General features: G+C 46.4%; 2 protein-coding genes across 2 annotated transcripts, besides 1 other annotated feature; both read left to right on the top strand.

Annotated features, from left to right (window-relative positions):
- Nucleotides 1-1,589: 1,589 nt before the first annotated feature.
- Nucleotides 1,590-3,499, top strand: TSTA_031800 (6-hydroxy-D-nicotine oxidase, putative; the record flags this gene model as incomplete). The annotated part of the gene is made up of 3 exons (XM_002480310.1): nucleotides 1,590-1,634; nucleotides 1,687-2,319; nucleotides 2,384-3,499. The coding sequence occupies 3 exons, from the start codon at nucleotides 1,590-1,592 to the stop codon at nucleotides 3,146-3,148; spliced, it is 1,443 nt and encodes a 480-aa protein (XP_002480355.1). The 3' UTR covers nucleotides 3,149-3,499.
- A 2,182-nt stretch (nucleotides 3,500-5,681) lies between these two features.
- TSTA_031790 (zinc metalloproteinase, putative) lies at nucleotides 5,682-8,672 on the top strand (the record flags this gene model as incomplete). Its single annotated transcript, XM_002480309.1, has 5 exons — nucleotides 5,682-6,002; nucleotides 6,035-6,130; nucleotides 6,197-7,925; nucleotides 7,985-8,111; nucleotides 8,175-8,672. The coding sequence occupies 5 exons, from the start codon at nucleotides 5,682-5,684 to the stop codon at nucleotides 8,269-8,271; spliced, it is 2,370 nt and encodes a 789-aa protein (XP_002480354.1). The 3' UTR covers nucleotides 8,272-8,672.
- A 2,635-nt stretch (nucleotides 8,673-11,307) lies between these two features.
- Nucleotides 11,308-11,334: a microsatellite.
- Between the last annotated feature and the right edge of the window lie 3,100 nt (nucleotides 11,335-14,434).

Here is a 14,434-nt window from a genome sequence, read left to right as displayed (position 1 = left end):
TCCTTGTAACAAATTGACCAATTGTAAATAATTGGTCAGAATACGAGAAAATATAAGTTCAAGGGACGCATGCAAAAGGAAGTTCCTTAATTGTTGCAATGTAGTGAGTTGTTATGCAGAAATGCATCGAAACGAGGCTGGGATGATGGACAGACAGGATTTGAGCAAACAAAAGACAAAAGACGCCGGCCCTAAATAGCGAGCCTTGGTGCCTGGGAGCCTGGGAGCCTGAACCGTCGCCGGGCCATTACCCGTGGAATGCACGGGGCATCTATTCTCTTCAACCCCTTTACCGAAAATGATCTGAAAGAATGCCCATAACTATCGTAACTTAGAATACAGTATTGTCGGTTTGCTGGTGCAAACGATTTTCGTCCAGCCTATTGTCCGGTTTCAGACCCTGATTACTTGACAGCTGGCAACCGCTAACCGACGACTCTTCCTTTGCCTGCAGTAGCTCGAGTGACAATGATAATCCAGCGAGCATTCAATATGTTCACCTGAGTATCGCCGGATGAACAAACTCTAGCACTGTTGTACTTCTCATTGATGCAAAGTTCCGAGGCCCAGTTACTGGTTTTACCAGTTCTACTGTCTAGCACAGAAGCGGGCGTTCTTCTGTTCACAGAATGTCCCAACGAGAACAGCTAGGAATAGCTTTCGAGAAGGGACAATAGTGCTCAACGCCGCAGTGACTAGCATTCATAAAAATTTCCGCTCATTTCTGAGTCTCACAGTGGTTGGCTCTCCGATGTCGAATACAGATTACTCTACATTCAGACATAGCCCTAACCCTGATATGTACATGAATCATCCCTGCAGCGATACATTCTGTTCATCCAGTCCAGAAATTTAATGTGAGTTATCATGTAGGAGCGGTGTTATTATCAGCGCCATCAACCTAGACATTTGTCCTAGTGCTCACCATCGATTGCATGAAGTCTTCTCCGGTGTCAACGATGTCTTTGCCTGGACTGCCGAGAAAAATGGGCGTTTCTTCGCAGACACAGTAGCACTCTATGAGAATAGAGGTCATCGCAAAGTATGTCCATCATGGGTGACCGTCATCCTATCCACAATGTACTCCATGCTCCCTATACGCACTTATACGCACCCACTGACAACGACTTACTTCAGACTCCTGCAAGCGCAACAATCTGCCTATTTGAACTGATGCAAGCCTGTTTGGGGCCAAATTATCTCCAGCAAACACCACGTCCATTTCAGCCGGACGTGATGTCGTTCAAGGACAATCTGATTATCAAGCACCACCTAAGAATACGCTACGGGACCGCTCTTGATAACCAGAGAGGAATACGAGGCCATCTTTGCTCCTAGAAGAGCTGATAATTATTAATAACAGTCAAAAAACCAACAGCATGGACTGTATTCTATTGGTGGTTTTAGTAATCAGCCCTAATTCATGATCGAAACTGACCAATTGGCGAGCTTCGCCTTCGGGTTCGGGTTCGATGGTATATTCAAGTATGACAAAGTATGGACTGGGACCCACCCCTATCACCCAAATGAGGCTCCAGCTAGAGAAGAGTAGATTTCAGTCAGGAACATGTACAATATAAAGAGTCTGGATGACGATCGGTGCAGCACTGAATATTTTCCTATCACGTCAACGGGTATCAATCAGGCATACATGGCATACATCTCGCTCAACTTATTCCAATATAGATTTTGAATAATGGCACAATCCTATGTGACAGCTCTTCAAGCCTTCTCAAAGAAAATCCAGAGATAAAATGCACGCTACCTTCCTCTCCTGATTATGCGTCAGATCGAAAAATCTATCTTAATTCACGCACAGCCAATCCGTTGGCAATAGCTCATCCGGAGTCGGCTGAGCAAGTGAGCGCACTGGCACGATTTCTCCGATCTCATGGCATCAAATTCACCGTCCGAGGAGGTTGCCATAACCTCCAAGGATTGTGTATAGAGGAGGACGCTTTGACGATTGACATGCGAGCATTTACATCAGTCAAGATTGCGGCTGATCGCCAAACTGCAACGGTAGGCGGCGGAATATTGCAAGATGAGCTGTCCAATGCCTTGTGGAGTGAGAGGCTCGCTACACCAACAGGCTCTATCCCCTCAGTGGGTTATGTTGGCTGGGCAATGTATGGAGGATACGGTCCCTTTTCGTCCAGCTGGGGTCTGGGAGCGGATCAGATCGTTGCTGCCACCGTCGTTGATGCTAGTGGTAGAATTACCGAAGCCGATGAAACTTTATTGAATGGTATTCGTGGTGCAGGAGGAGCATTCGGACTTATACTGGATGTTTCGATCAAAGTATATCCATTGAAAACTGTAAGTTTGAGCATTCTTATCGTGTCCAGGCGAAGGAGAGGCCAGGAACTTATCAATCATATAGCTGTTCGCCGGTGTGATCATGTACGATTCGCAGGATATCAGGAAAACGCTTGCGGAATACAACGCGAAATATCGGAAATTATCGCAGGATGGTCTTCCAAAAGAGCTTACTCTCCAACAAATGGTCTTTAATTCGCCTCAGGGGAAACTATTCGGTGTCAGTTTCACTTGGAGTTCCGAAGATATAGAAGAGGGCAGCCGTTGGAGAGAGCGAATTGGATCTTTGGGGACTCTCTTGATGAACACAGTCTCAGAGACCACTATTCCGCAATGGTATAAAGGAATTGCGGCACTGGTGCCAGCGACTGCTTATGGCTCGTTTCGTACGCACAACCTGCATGAGATCCCCCCAGAGGTAGCGGAATGTCTCGGTCACCATCTAGCAAAGATGCCATCAGACCCAGCAGCGATGTTTACAATCTACCAGTCAAGGATGTCGACTTCAACACCGATCAGTGACTCCGTCTTTCCAGCAAGGGAACCTCACTTCATGCTGGAGATAATTGGCTGCTCCACAACCAAGGAAAAGGCCCCAGAGTCAGAACAGTGGGCTTTAGATCTCTGGAGCAATGTGAGCATAACCGACAAAAACAACTTCCTCAGTGCCGCTTATATCTCGTTGGAATTTATCGAGGAACCACCTCACCCAGCCACACTTGGTAGGCTTTTCGGTTCCCATGTCGACGACATTCTTGCAACAAAGAAAAGATACGACCCGGAAAACGTATTTGATCTCACAGTTCCTCGACTGAGTCACTATTTATAGAGTGAGAACTATATCTACGCCTGTTGGTTTCGATATTTTGATATTCGTAGACTTTAACCTTATCCGAGATAAGTCGTTGGGGCCAATCCATAACCCACAACCAATCACGAGTTAACGTTCTTTGAATGCCTTGAATAGCATGGATATAGATCCGAACTTTCCCAGCTCCATGAATGTACCAAGCCCTTGAAGTATTTTTGAAGAGGGCAAGCAAGGCGTATGCACGTGCCACCAGGGCTAGAGCTAGCGGCTCTTCGCGCTCTAAGAGTTGTATGAATGGCGGAGGTACTCGATGGAGATGAGTGACAATTGTATACTCTTTCGTTGTGATGTCCACGGAATTATCCGTCACCACTGTGTACATGCGCCAGAGCTCCATTAGCACTTGACGGTACACTTCTTTATCTTCCTGATCTATTTCCGCGTGCTGGATATAGTCGAGTAAAGTTCTGCTGTCCTGTGCGGCTTGGGCCATAATCGTTCCATGACTAGAAAACTGGATCGGTGTTTTGGGCGCACCACCCTGGTAGAGAAACGCATACCTAGACCAGTCCTTAGAGATCTTTGTGGTCAGTGCCTGGTAACCACGGCACAGATGATAGGGACCAAGTTTGGAGAGTCGCATGTCTGAGCTTTCGTCGCTCTGAGATAGAAGCCAGCTAAGGTGGGCAAGGACAACACCAGCTATGAACGCCGGAGACAAGTCTTGGTCATTGCTGGGCTGGAGGGCCAATCTTTGGAGATTCAAAGCCTTTCCAAAATACAGTCGGGATGCCGTGATCAACTGTGTGTCATCCGGATTCAAGGACCATAAATGCCATGCCGAGATACCTAAGAGAGCATACAAGACAGGCTCCGAGGTGAAAGCTATAGAAGGGATTTTGACCTTCCAGAGAAACCGAGCCAAGGAATCGTTTTGGGAAGAACTGATTGACTGACCGATGTCAAAGGCTATGGAGTAATGATGCATAAGTCGCAGGGCCAGCATATTGGTTGGGTCCAATTTCGCTGGTCTTACCGACACGGTCGTCAGTTGTGGTGTCGGTGTTACGGTCTTTGGACGAGGATGCTTGCCATATTGGCAAGCAGAAACATCGGTATAATACCGTTTACAATTTCCGCAGACAGGACGGGCTTCATCACACTGAACCAGTTCGATGATCAGTCGTGCTTGAGGTATACAAAGAGGTGTCTCCTCTGGCTGGGACAGAGCCTACCTTGATTTTTCGAGATTTGCAGGCACCGCAGCCCTGGACATGTGTATTAGTGGGGACCTGGCGAGCTGCAAGATATCAAGAATGTAAGCTGTTTACTGACCAAAGTGGACTTTTTGTACTGCCTTCTGTGAGTGGTTCGTCCGGAAAGGCCTGGCGAATCCGATTGCTGCATCACGCCCAGGTGGTTACTATGCATTGTAGTTTGTGCTGAATGCCAGGTGGAATATTCGAGTCCTCTTTCTCAAAGGGCGAGAGAAAGCTGGAAAGATTTGGTTGATGATCTTGCGTTTCTTGGCGGTCGTTCAGCTGGCAGTCTAGTCTACTAACAGTTTAAGGTCTTCGTAGTTCGCATCGTCTTGATAATCAGCCTTGACGCCTCAGGCCTCAATTTCTCGGATTTTAAGATTAGTTAATATTAGTCACTGTGGCGCAGCGCTAATCCTAATCCGGCAGATATTTGACCTTATTCCGTAAAAGGCTAGTGCGTAGGCACCAAGGCACCCCTACCAAGGCACGGGGCATCAACTTTCGGGTTTCCGCCACAAACAAGCTTCTCAGCAGCAACGCCATGTAGAACAGAATCATAGTGATGGCAGAACTGGATATTTCGGGTCTTGGACGAAGATAACTATAGCCAAGAGAATTCAAGATAGAATGGAATATGACAATCTCTTGTTTCGGTCTGAACATAGCACAGACGGCTAAACATCCTGGGTGAAACATGACCGTCTCCATCCGGGAAGACTCCGCGTCATCAGCTCTGAAATCCGGCAATCAGCTTAATTGCTACATAGTAGATGTCCAATCGATTTCTACTATGTAGAAGTTAGTCATTTAAAATCAATTGTGTGAAAAGCGCGCATTCCAGATGACATCTTGAAGAAGGGCGGCGCGGTTAATATCGACTACCTGTCCTTTGCCGGCCCTTTTTCTCGCTCACTCAAGAGAGGTTATTTATCCATCCGCTCGTTCCTTCCTCGAGTATCTCTTTCCCGGTCGCACCTTCTTGGTTGGACAGATTTCAAGGAAGTCGTGCCTTCCCTTTTGATCTCACCCGCAACCGTACGTCACTTTCCTTCCGAGCCCCCCACTTGCCAGAGCCAAAGCTTGGAAAGGACCCCGACCACATTAAAATCAACAAAACAAGCCCATCAACTCCAACTAACTCTCGTCAAACAGACTTATTGGGGGCACTTCCCGCCTGTTGGCGGTGCAATTGAGTTCTTTCTTTCGATCTATACCCTCGCTTTCACCTTTGATCGATAGACCGACGTCGCACTTGCAGAGAAAAAAAGGAGGAAAGCACCAGGGAGAAGATGTCGATATTTAAGGAGCTCCGGCGGCGATCCAGAGCCAGCTTCCGAACAAGCACCTCTACCGATTCTCAGTCCAATGACAACACGAACAGTGGCCAATCCTCCTCCACAATAGGAACGGTAGACAATTCAACATCGCCGACCTCGTCTATTAAACCCTCCATATCTTCTCCTAATCTCAGTGCCCTCAACGAGACAGCGAACGGCTCTGGAGCGCCCCCTGTGCCATCGCCACTCCCCCAACGTCCTGTACCTATAACCTCTCAATCAAACCGCCAAAGCTACTATGTATCCGGGCCCTCATCCTCGAAAACTTGTCATGTCTGTACTAATCGAGGACTCTTTGCTTGTAGTCAACCAATAGCTCCCCCGCGAACGGCTCTATTCGAACACCCATGGCAACCTCTCCATACGCACCACGCATCATATCTATATCGGACAATTCATGGGTACGGGCCTCGGCACTTAATGTCTTTTGTCATACAATTTCACTCACTATCTGGCTGTCTTTCTAGGTACATCAAAAAATATTGTTAGTGTCGGGCCACATAGGCGACCCACGACAGCGTCCAATTGACGGAACCATAACCCTACATCACAACCAGGACAGCTTTCCGGCGACTTCATGGCCGGTTTGCGACTCTCATTTCAAGGTACTTGTTCACTTGGTCCCTGGACCGAATCGACTGCGGTTCGATTTTAGTTCCCCCAAATTGTCCTCCAGCTCAGTCTCCAGCCATTCGTCCTGGCATAGCATCAACTACCTCCCTTTAACGAATTCGCCGCCGCTTGACTTGGTGATACTGCTAGCAAAAGATTCGCCGGGAACGTTCGACTCTGTACCTGAACGTATTCAGAGCGAGGGGAATGATCTCGACTTGGCTGTGAAGAAGTATCGAATGGCTGCGTACCTATGGCAAGCTTTCACCGGCGAACAAATGTTTCGTAATAATTTCGGGAGAAGATGTTTTCGATTGGAAGAAGAATGGCAAACGGGAACTTTAAGCCAGCGGGACTCTTCTACGGGACAGATCAGAAACGAAGCAAGAGTGCATATTGTGCGAAGCGACAAGACTGTCGCTGAATTACGAGACTTGAACATAGCTCAACAGTACGGGCCTGCGACAAGAAAAGACGAGTTGTTCAACATTACAAAAGAAGCAGTGACAGCGTACTTCCGGCCTCACCCTGAGCAGAAGCGTTATGTTTCGGTTTTACTGCTCGACTCACATTGGGACACTTCATCTCAAGTGATTACAGCACACGCTGCTCTAGGTTCTGACGGTGGTAACATAAAGATGGCAATCTTCGGTTCGCATAGTCTGCACAGCTACCCATCCTGTTTGGAAGAGGTCGTTTCTGCTTTCTCTGACTGCGCAGAAACCGATACCAGATACGTCGCAAACGATTGTGGAGAAGCAGGAAGTAATTGGGAGGCAGCCAATATCGGCATTGGTGCTCATTTGCATGAGGTCGGTCATTTGTTTGGCAATCCACATCGAGAATCTGGTGTCATGCTACGTGATTATACTCGCTTGAATCGAACCTTCACTACTCGTGAGCCGTATTCGACTCGCACCCAGTCTCAGGGCCTCAAACTTTGCCTGCCAGCCGACGAATGCCAATGGCACCGCCTCGACGTCCTTAGATTTAGATTTCATCCTTGCTTCCGTCTACCGAGCGACCCTCCCAGTCATCCAGATGACAGCATTCAATCTTGGGCAGTAGACAATGGGAAAATATTGATCACGGCAGCATCAGGTGTGGCTTACCTGGAGCTTTATACGGAAGGCGATGATCTCTGCCACAAGTATATGGAATTCATCAACAACGAATCTCCGAACAGCGGCATACCGAGACAGGTGGCCATCACCGAAACTGAGCTGCGGCAGCTCCTGCCTGCTGACCAGCAAAAGAAGAAAATACGGGTTGAGATATTTTCAGGCAATCTTGGGACGCATAAAATAGATGATTTGGGGGATTTGAAGTCGAAAAGGTCCATTGTCAAACTTCCCAAAGGGCAGGCGGGCTTCCGAAGCAGCAAACTAGGGTGCTCCCAGTTAGAAGGCAGTGAACCTCAGGAAGTCATTCTGGATAGTGTCTTTATTCAGAAGAAGCTGTTGACGTCCATCAAGGTCTACCATGGCTATGCTCTTGATGGTCTTGAGTTCTGTTATGAAGATGCAACCAGTCAACTGTTTGGCAAACGAGGTGGGAAGCCCGGGGGTGATGAATTTGTTTTTGGTCAGTCACCTCGCTTCCTTTAATATAGTCTTTTCCTTTTTATGACTAACAATCTGTAGACACACGACGGGGAGAACATTTACTAGGTTTCTATATCCGAGCTGGTCTCTGGATTGATGGTATTGAGATTATCACGAGTTTCGGGAGGAAATCGGGGGTATATGGGAACGCTACCGGAGGATCTGGGTAAGTGATGGTTGCAGTGACGTGGAATCACATCGGCCGACTGATACTGATACGCGAGTGCAGACATACGTTAATACCTCCTCGGGGCTACAGCGTTGCTGGGGTGTCTGGATCATGTGGTCCATGGGTTGACGGATTTTCATTGATCATCACAAGGTAACGGCCTCGTTTGGTGTGATCGACTGTATGCTTATCTACAAATGGGGTGGCTCATTTATTTTCGACTGTTTAATTTCGACATTCTTTATGACGCTTGATGCGCTTGTGCAGGGTGATGACAGCACCTGGAACATATTTGCGAATAATAGCCCGTCGCTAACTGCTTACTGTGAATTTTAATATTTGGCATAATTTGGCCACTTGCAGATATGTTTATATACAGCCGATCCTAGGTATTTTGGGTCCTCTTTTTATGGCATCTGCGTTTATATATACTTGCGTGAGCCGCCGCCAGCCTAGAGGTTGGAATGGCCACGATTTGCATACTTTGTGGATATAGCAAGGATAGAGATACCAGTGAATCGAGCATGCAGGATATACGAACCTGTCTTTGAAGTTGCTGTTGCTGCGCAGATATTCTTTAGGATATTGCACCGAATCGACCTACCCGTGTAGCTGTCCGACTTGTGAATTGTGAAGGACTTTTTTCTCAAGGTCCTGGAATCGTAGTTGCCGATGGTTCGTACCTAGATATGGTCGTGCACCATCCTGTGGCTCTTCGTCAAGGACCTCCGACGTCTCGTTGTAACAGCCGCGCGTTTACCGTCGTACTTGTCGCGTCGCCTCCCCCACCCTTCCCAACCGCAGGGTGGGGGGAGGCGACGCGACAAGTACAGCAGATGTTACACACAGTTGACGATCTGCCCATCGAAGGACCGTTTCAAAAGCACACTGGTGCGCGGACAAGATAGGCAACGAACACATCGTATGAGCGTGATACGACTGTACAACCCGACGAGAAGATCATCAGTTCTTTGTGCGCCTAGGTTGCGACTTGCAAGAGTTGTCTCAACTGTAGTTCGAGCATGGACTTCGTTCGCCGGGCAATCCTGTCGGATAAGACTTCGTTCATCATGAAGAGCGCATTCTTCAATGGGCTCTTTTGATGCATATGCTATATCCGGTTCGACCTTGAACGGGCAATGCTCGATTACTCGCAATGTCATCATCCATTCCTTAGACCGCGATCTATAATATAGAGACAGAAGAAGAAGAAGAAGCAAAAATTCAATAATAAGCGGAAGCTTTCTCCGCAGTCTTTATATAAGAATGAAGTTGTGTAGTTATTGGTCGGAATTATGTACCATCTAGTCATGTCCGTCAACTGCTTAATCCGGTATGAATATAGAGCTGATGGATGGTTTTGTGGGGTGTGCTGCATATTGCGACTAGTCAAGATATGGTATGTATGTATGCTGTACTTGATATGTATGAGATAGCTAGATACAATAACAAAAAGATATTATGCTTACCTCCTATATCCGTACCTAGGTAGACACGTAGTTGTCCGCTCAATGCTTGATTCTTCGGATATATGTACGCAGCTATAGACCAACCTAGGTATGTGCGTAGATAGGACAAAGCAGATTCAATATCATTCGCAAGTAAATAGCTCATACTACTCGGTAGACTCTCACTAAATATTTCTAGGCTTGTCTCTGCACCTAGTGAGATACTAGACCAGCCAGATTTCCGCCGAGTCTCTTTATTGATTGCATCCATTGATACGATTGGATCCCGACGTCGAAGATGTACTTCACACGCCGAATACGTTGAGCCTTTGTGGTTCACTCCCATCTACGGACAATGATATCAATTGCAGTTGTAGCCGGTCCAACGAGAGGATACTCATAAGCAACCAGGCAGAAGCATATTCACATCAATATCAACCACAGGCAAACCGAAATCGTGGCTGAAGGCTCGTGCTACAGATAATATATTCACTCGCCACTTGATATGTGGCCGCGATGAGGTCTGATTCGATAGCCGGGGGTTGCACAGCCATCTACAGGCCGTCATAGCCGGTGCGCATGTTCGGTTAAGCCACGTATAATTTATATAAGTACTTCTTTTTTTTTTTTTAAACCTAACGTTATGAATCTTATGATTAGATTACCTAGGATAGTCCTACTGATTGACTTCCTTTGAGCATGCGATCGAATCATCTGTGCAATATTTGGACCGTGGGTGTCCTGATGTGGCGATAAACGGTTGAACGCGGCCGGTTGTTGATGGAATTCTCGGAGACCTTCTCCTGCGATGCTTTTTCGCTTTGTGAGAGTTCCCGTATTCAGTCTGTCAAAGAATAGTGGTTGTTGTGAGTCCATTCAACTATTCGTCTGATGTACGACTGATACGAGAGTACAATTTCAATGTTTGGTGATACCCTCCTTGGTACTAGTTCACGTCCATTCTTTGTGGATTCTTCGACTGCGTAATAGCGGTATCCAGATGATTGTTAGCATTCTACTCCTCGTAGACTTGGTCCCCTGCTATCGGAAAAGGGAACCGTATCACCAGGGGTATTGTGATTCTGATACAGAGTAAGCATGAGCGTTTCCGAGAGTGGAGCGCTTATGTTGTCGATTTAATATAGGACGTCATCTAACTGAGAGTGGTAAGAGAAATTTAATGTCCTGCGACACGAGAGTCAACATAATTAATCAATCATCTTGCTCTTGCGCTTATGCTTGGTTAGTTACTCCCTAGCTTAAAACTTAGCCCTAATCTGCTAGATGCGGGACTCCTATTCCGTGCTCCATACCCAACCACAACTGAAATAAAACGGAAAAGTGGCGGATCGACGCACTAGCTAGACGGCTCAGACCTCCTCTTCAAAGTTCAAAGGAGCTTTACGACGATCTTTTTCCCAGGTGGACTATCAGTCTGACTAGCCCCAAGTCCAGATGAAAGCCCCAAGGAATCATCAGATCGCAACGAATCGATTGCATTGCTCGGAGTTAGCTTAAAAATGTTAGCCTAATGTCACTTGCCCTCGGAACGTCGATAATCAATCTCATTCTTTCGTACGAGGTATTCAATTCTTTTTGAGACAGCATTTTTGGGGATATTATTACGCGGCAATAATAATATCGAAGTAGTATTGTCGCCGTAAGAAGACGGACTTTGCGCCGAGTTGACTGACTCAAGTCCGATGTTTTGATTGGCCGCCCCGCAGTTATCTGTCTCTACATGACAAGACAAGCCAAGCCAAGCCAAGCCACATTCAACGTCTGATGGAGGGAGAAATTGAGTGTTGTCTGTTTGTTGTTCGTCAACCCTCCAAAAATATTCGAGATCTGATGCGAGATCTGTTGTTATTACTAAAACTGTCTCATGGCTAAGTCTTAGTTGATCGGATGCCGAGTCGATCAGTAAGCATTTGGTAGATGATATTAACATCAAGGGACTACTATGTAAACTATCACCACGTTCAATCAGCTGTTGTCTGGTTGATCAGCCCACAGTTAGTTATCTCTGGTTCGATCTAGCCCGGCTTCTTCGGAAAAGAATGCCGTACTCCGTACACAACGATAAACTCACCAGATCGTTGCTAATACACAAAAAGTTAGAGTGTTACGTATGCAGTGCCAATAGGAATGTCAGTTTACTTTCTTTCCCATGCGGAGGAATCGAAGTGGCAAATATCCGAGGTCGCTCATGGACTATAGAGAGGGCTTCTTATCCGACAACATGATATCAACTCACAGTCGCAGCAGCAGTCGTCTATCTACTATTAGACCTCTATGTCGGCCCACCTGTAAACACATTGCAATACTATGAGACTCGGTAGTCCCGCTAGGTTGCTTTTGCACCAGCGCACTGATATTAAATACTCTGTAGAGGTATCGACCAAACAACGAACGTGTCAGTGCTGAGTTCGCGGGCTCGAAGCGCAGATAAAGTTTATTATATCGATCCGGGGGCGTCTACAGTGCCACACTTCATCGTTGCACCCTGAGCAGAGCCCGCAAATCTCGCCGTTTGAAATAAGAAACGCATCGTGTGGTACTCGCATGCCAACGGAGGTGCTGGTTGCTAGACATAAACGGCAGGTGCATAGCTCAATGTAATTAATAGGGCTAATTATTTATCCATGAACGTTTTTTTTGAGACTTGTGGTGATATCAATAAGATCTGACGACTGGCCAATGAAACATAGACGATATGTCACCGATACTGCATATGATGTAGAACGGGAGAGGCTATTCATTTCCCCATAAACGGAGCACAGACACCTAGATCTGTCACTCAAAGATGAAGCCCGTATCGAAAAATAAAGACGGCCCCTGAGTTCAAGCAGATACGCTGTATGGTAAAATACATACATCTAAGTTATACTTCCCGTTGAGGGGGCTTTTTCCGGCCCCACAGACCTATTACAGTCTAGTGAGAAACGTATTGTTTAGGGATGGTACTGGAATTAGCATCTCTGATTGGTGGAATTCTGTTCCGATGCACGCCTTACATAACGCCGTTTCTGGGGCTGGCCAATGACCAGCGCATTGGGTCTTCAGATGGCATTCGACATTTGATATTTGATAGTTAACTATTCATCGCGATGTTGTCCCTGGAATTAATAGACTTTTCTCTGCTACACTAATGCAGGTAGAACACGTCATTGTTCCACCGTATCAAGTCCTTCATAGCGCTTTAGAGATTCTATGGAGAACTGATGGAGCTTGTCACCCCGTCCAATTTTCTATAAAAAGGTCCTGACGTAGACTTATGACATCATATGTAACTGCATGCAGCAGTATTTGACTCTGTGCGACTTGATAATCAATATTTGATATTTATGGAGAAGTACTAGTGCATGCCGTTGAAGAGTCCAAATACTGCGGACGAGCTGTCTCCCGGATAAAGTATCCGGACACCTATCCACCCTGCAGAACGATCTACAGACAATTCGACATCTAGAAAATATGAGATGATCAGCTGAATCTCGCAATCATCAGAGAATGTCTCATTCACATCCCTCATACCATACTTGCCAATACGAACTACTACCACGCTAATCTGATATTGATACCTAATGTGACCAGCACATGTCAAAACCAAAAAGGGAAAAAAAAAGTGTTGTCGCCTCTGTCTTGGATGGTATCGTATCAAATAATCGCAAATGCAAGCCTCACAATCTGCATGCGGTAGTGATAGACAAGCCACCTCATGGGATGAGTGGGGGGTGGTGTGAGGCGCATCTATGCATCGAAGAAGGCGTGGCGAATGAGCATTGGTAGCCATGGGGTGCACGTGTGGCGTCGCGGGCTTGCAATCAGTTCTCGAATGTTTGGTTCGATTGATACATAGTACATACATGATAGAAAGGAAAGAAAAAAAAAGAAAAAATTGATTCGTTATCAAAACAATCTCCTAGCCTTAGGGTTTCATTGATTTAAAGAATGACCAATAGAAAACCACTGTGGCTGCATCTTGACTTTTTTTTTGACTGTAGATTAACCAGACCTCTCCTTTCCTTTCCTTTCTTCCTATTCTCCCTTGACTCCCTTCCGCGTCGAACATTCTGCTTTGATATCAGTCCCCATATTTGTTCAGAATCGCGCAATAAGACTTGATGGAGATGAACGCCGAGCAATCCTTTCGGGACGGGATAGTATCATGTATGCACCGCCATAACTAAGCGTCTTTTGCGGGTGAAAGTGTCAATCGATAGCTCTAATCTCGAAGATAGTTTTTTTTTTTTCTTTAGCTCCTCACTGAGATTCCAGACATTTTGGTGACAGTGAGTTGCAGGCGAATTCGCTGATTCAGGAGCGACTAACCTGAAAGTCACTAGTCAGTCCACTAGCCTAAACATGCAGTAGTGCGAAATAAATCTGTATCAGATGAGTACCGTACGAGGTTATCAGTACGGCAGATCGGTGCAATTCTGTCCCTACTAGTACATCTGTGACATGGAGCGTAAATTACACAAGTAATGCCAATAATTCATCCCCACCTTTGTGGCTTGCAAGCGTCCCACATTCACTGTACGGTGTACATACCGTATTATCTTTCGGCGTTGCGGCTTTCTCCCGTTCCGTACTTCCTCTTTTCCCTCCTTACTATTCTCACCTCAAACCTCAATCCACACCTTTCGCTACCACAACGACTACGACTGTTTCTTCTGTTGGTGTGAAGTCATAAAATGTGGTTCCCCTGAGAGTTCATTGCTTGGCCTTAGCCGCAAGGGACCACCTGTCTGACTACAACGTACTCTGGTACATTCGAAAGTTCGGCGTCCTGGTACCGGCCGTCTACTCGTCTAAACTGCTTCTCTTTTTCCATTTTTATTTCTTCCCCTTCCTCTTCGGTCCTCTTTT

This window comes from Talaromyces stipitatus, genomic scaffold, assembly GCF_000003125.1.
Source record: "Talaromyces stipitatus ATCC 10500 scf_1105507295541 genomic scaffold, whole genome shotgun sequence".
Taxonomy (NCBI): domain Eukaryota; kingdom Fungi; phylum Ascomycota; class Eurotiomycetes; order Eurotiales; family Trichocomaceae; genus Talaromyces; species Talaromyces stipitatus.
This window is presented reverse-complemented; position numbering and strand designations above follow the sequence as displayed.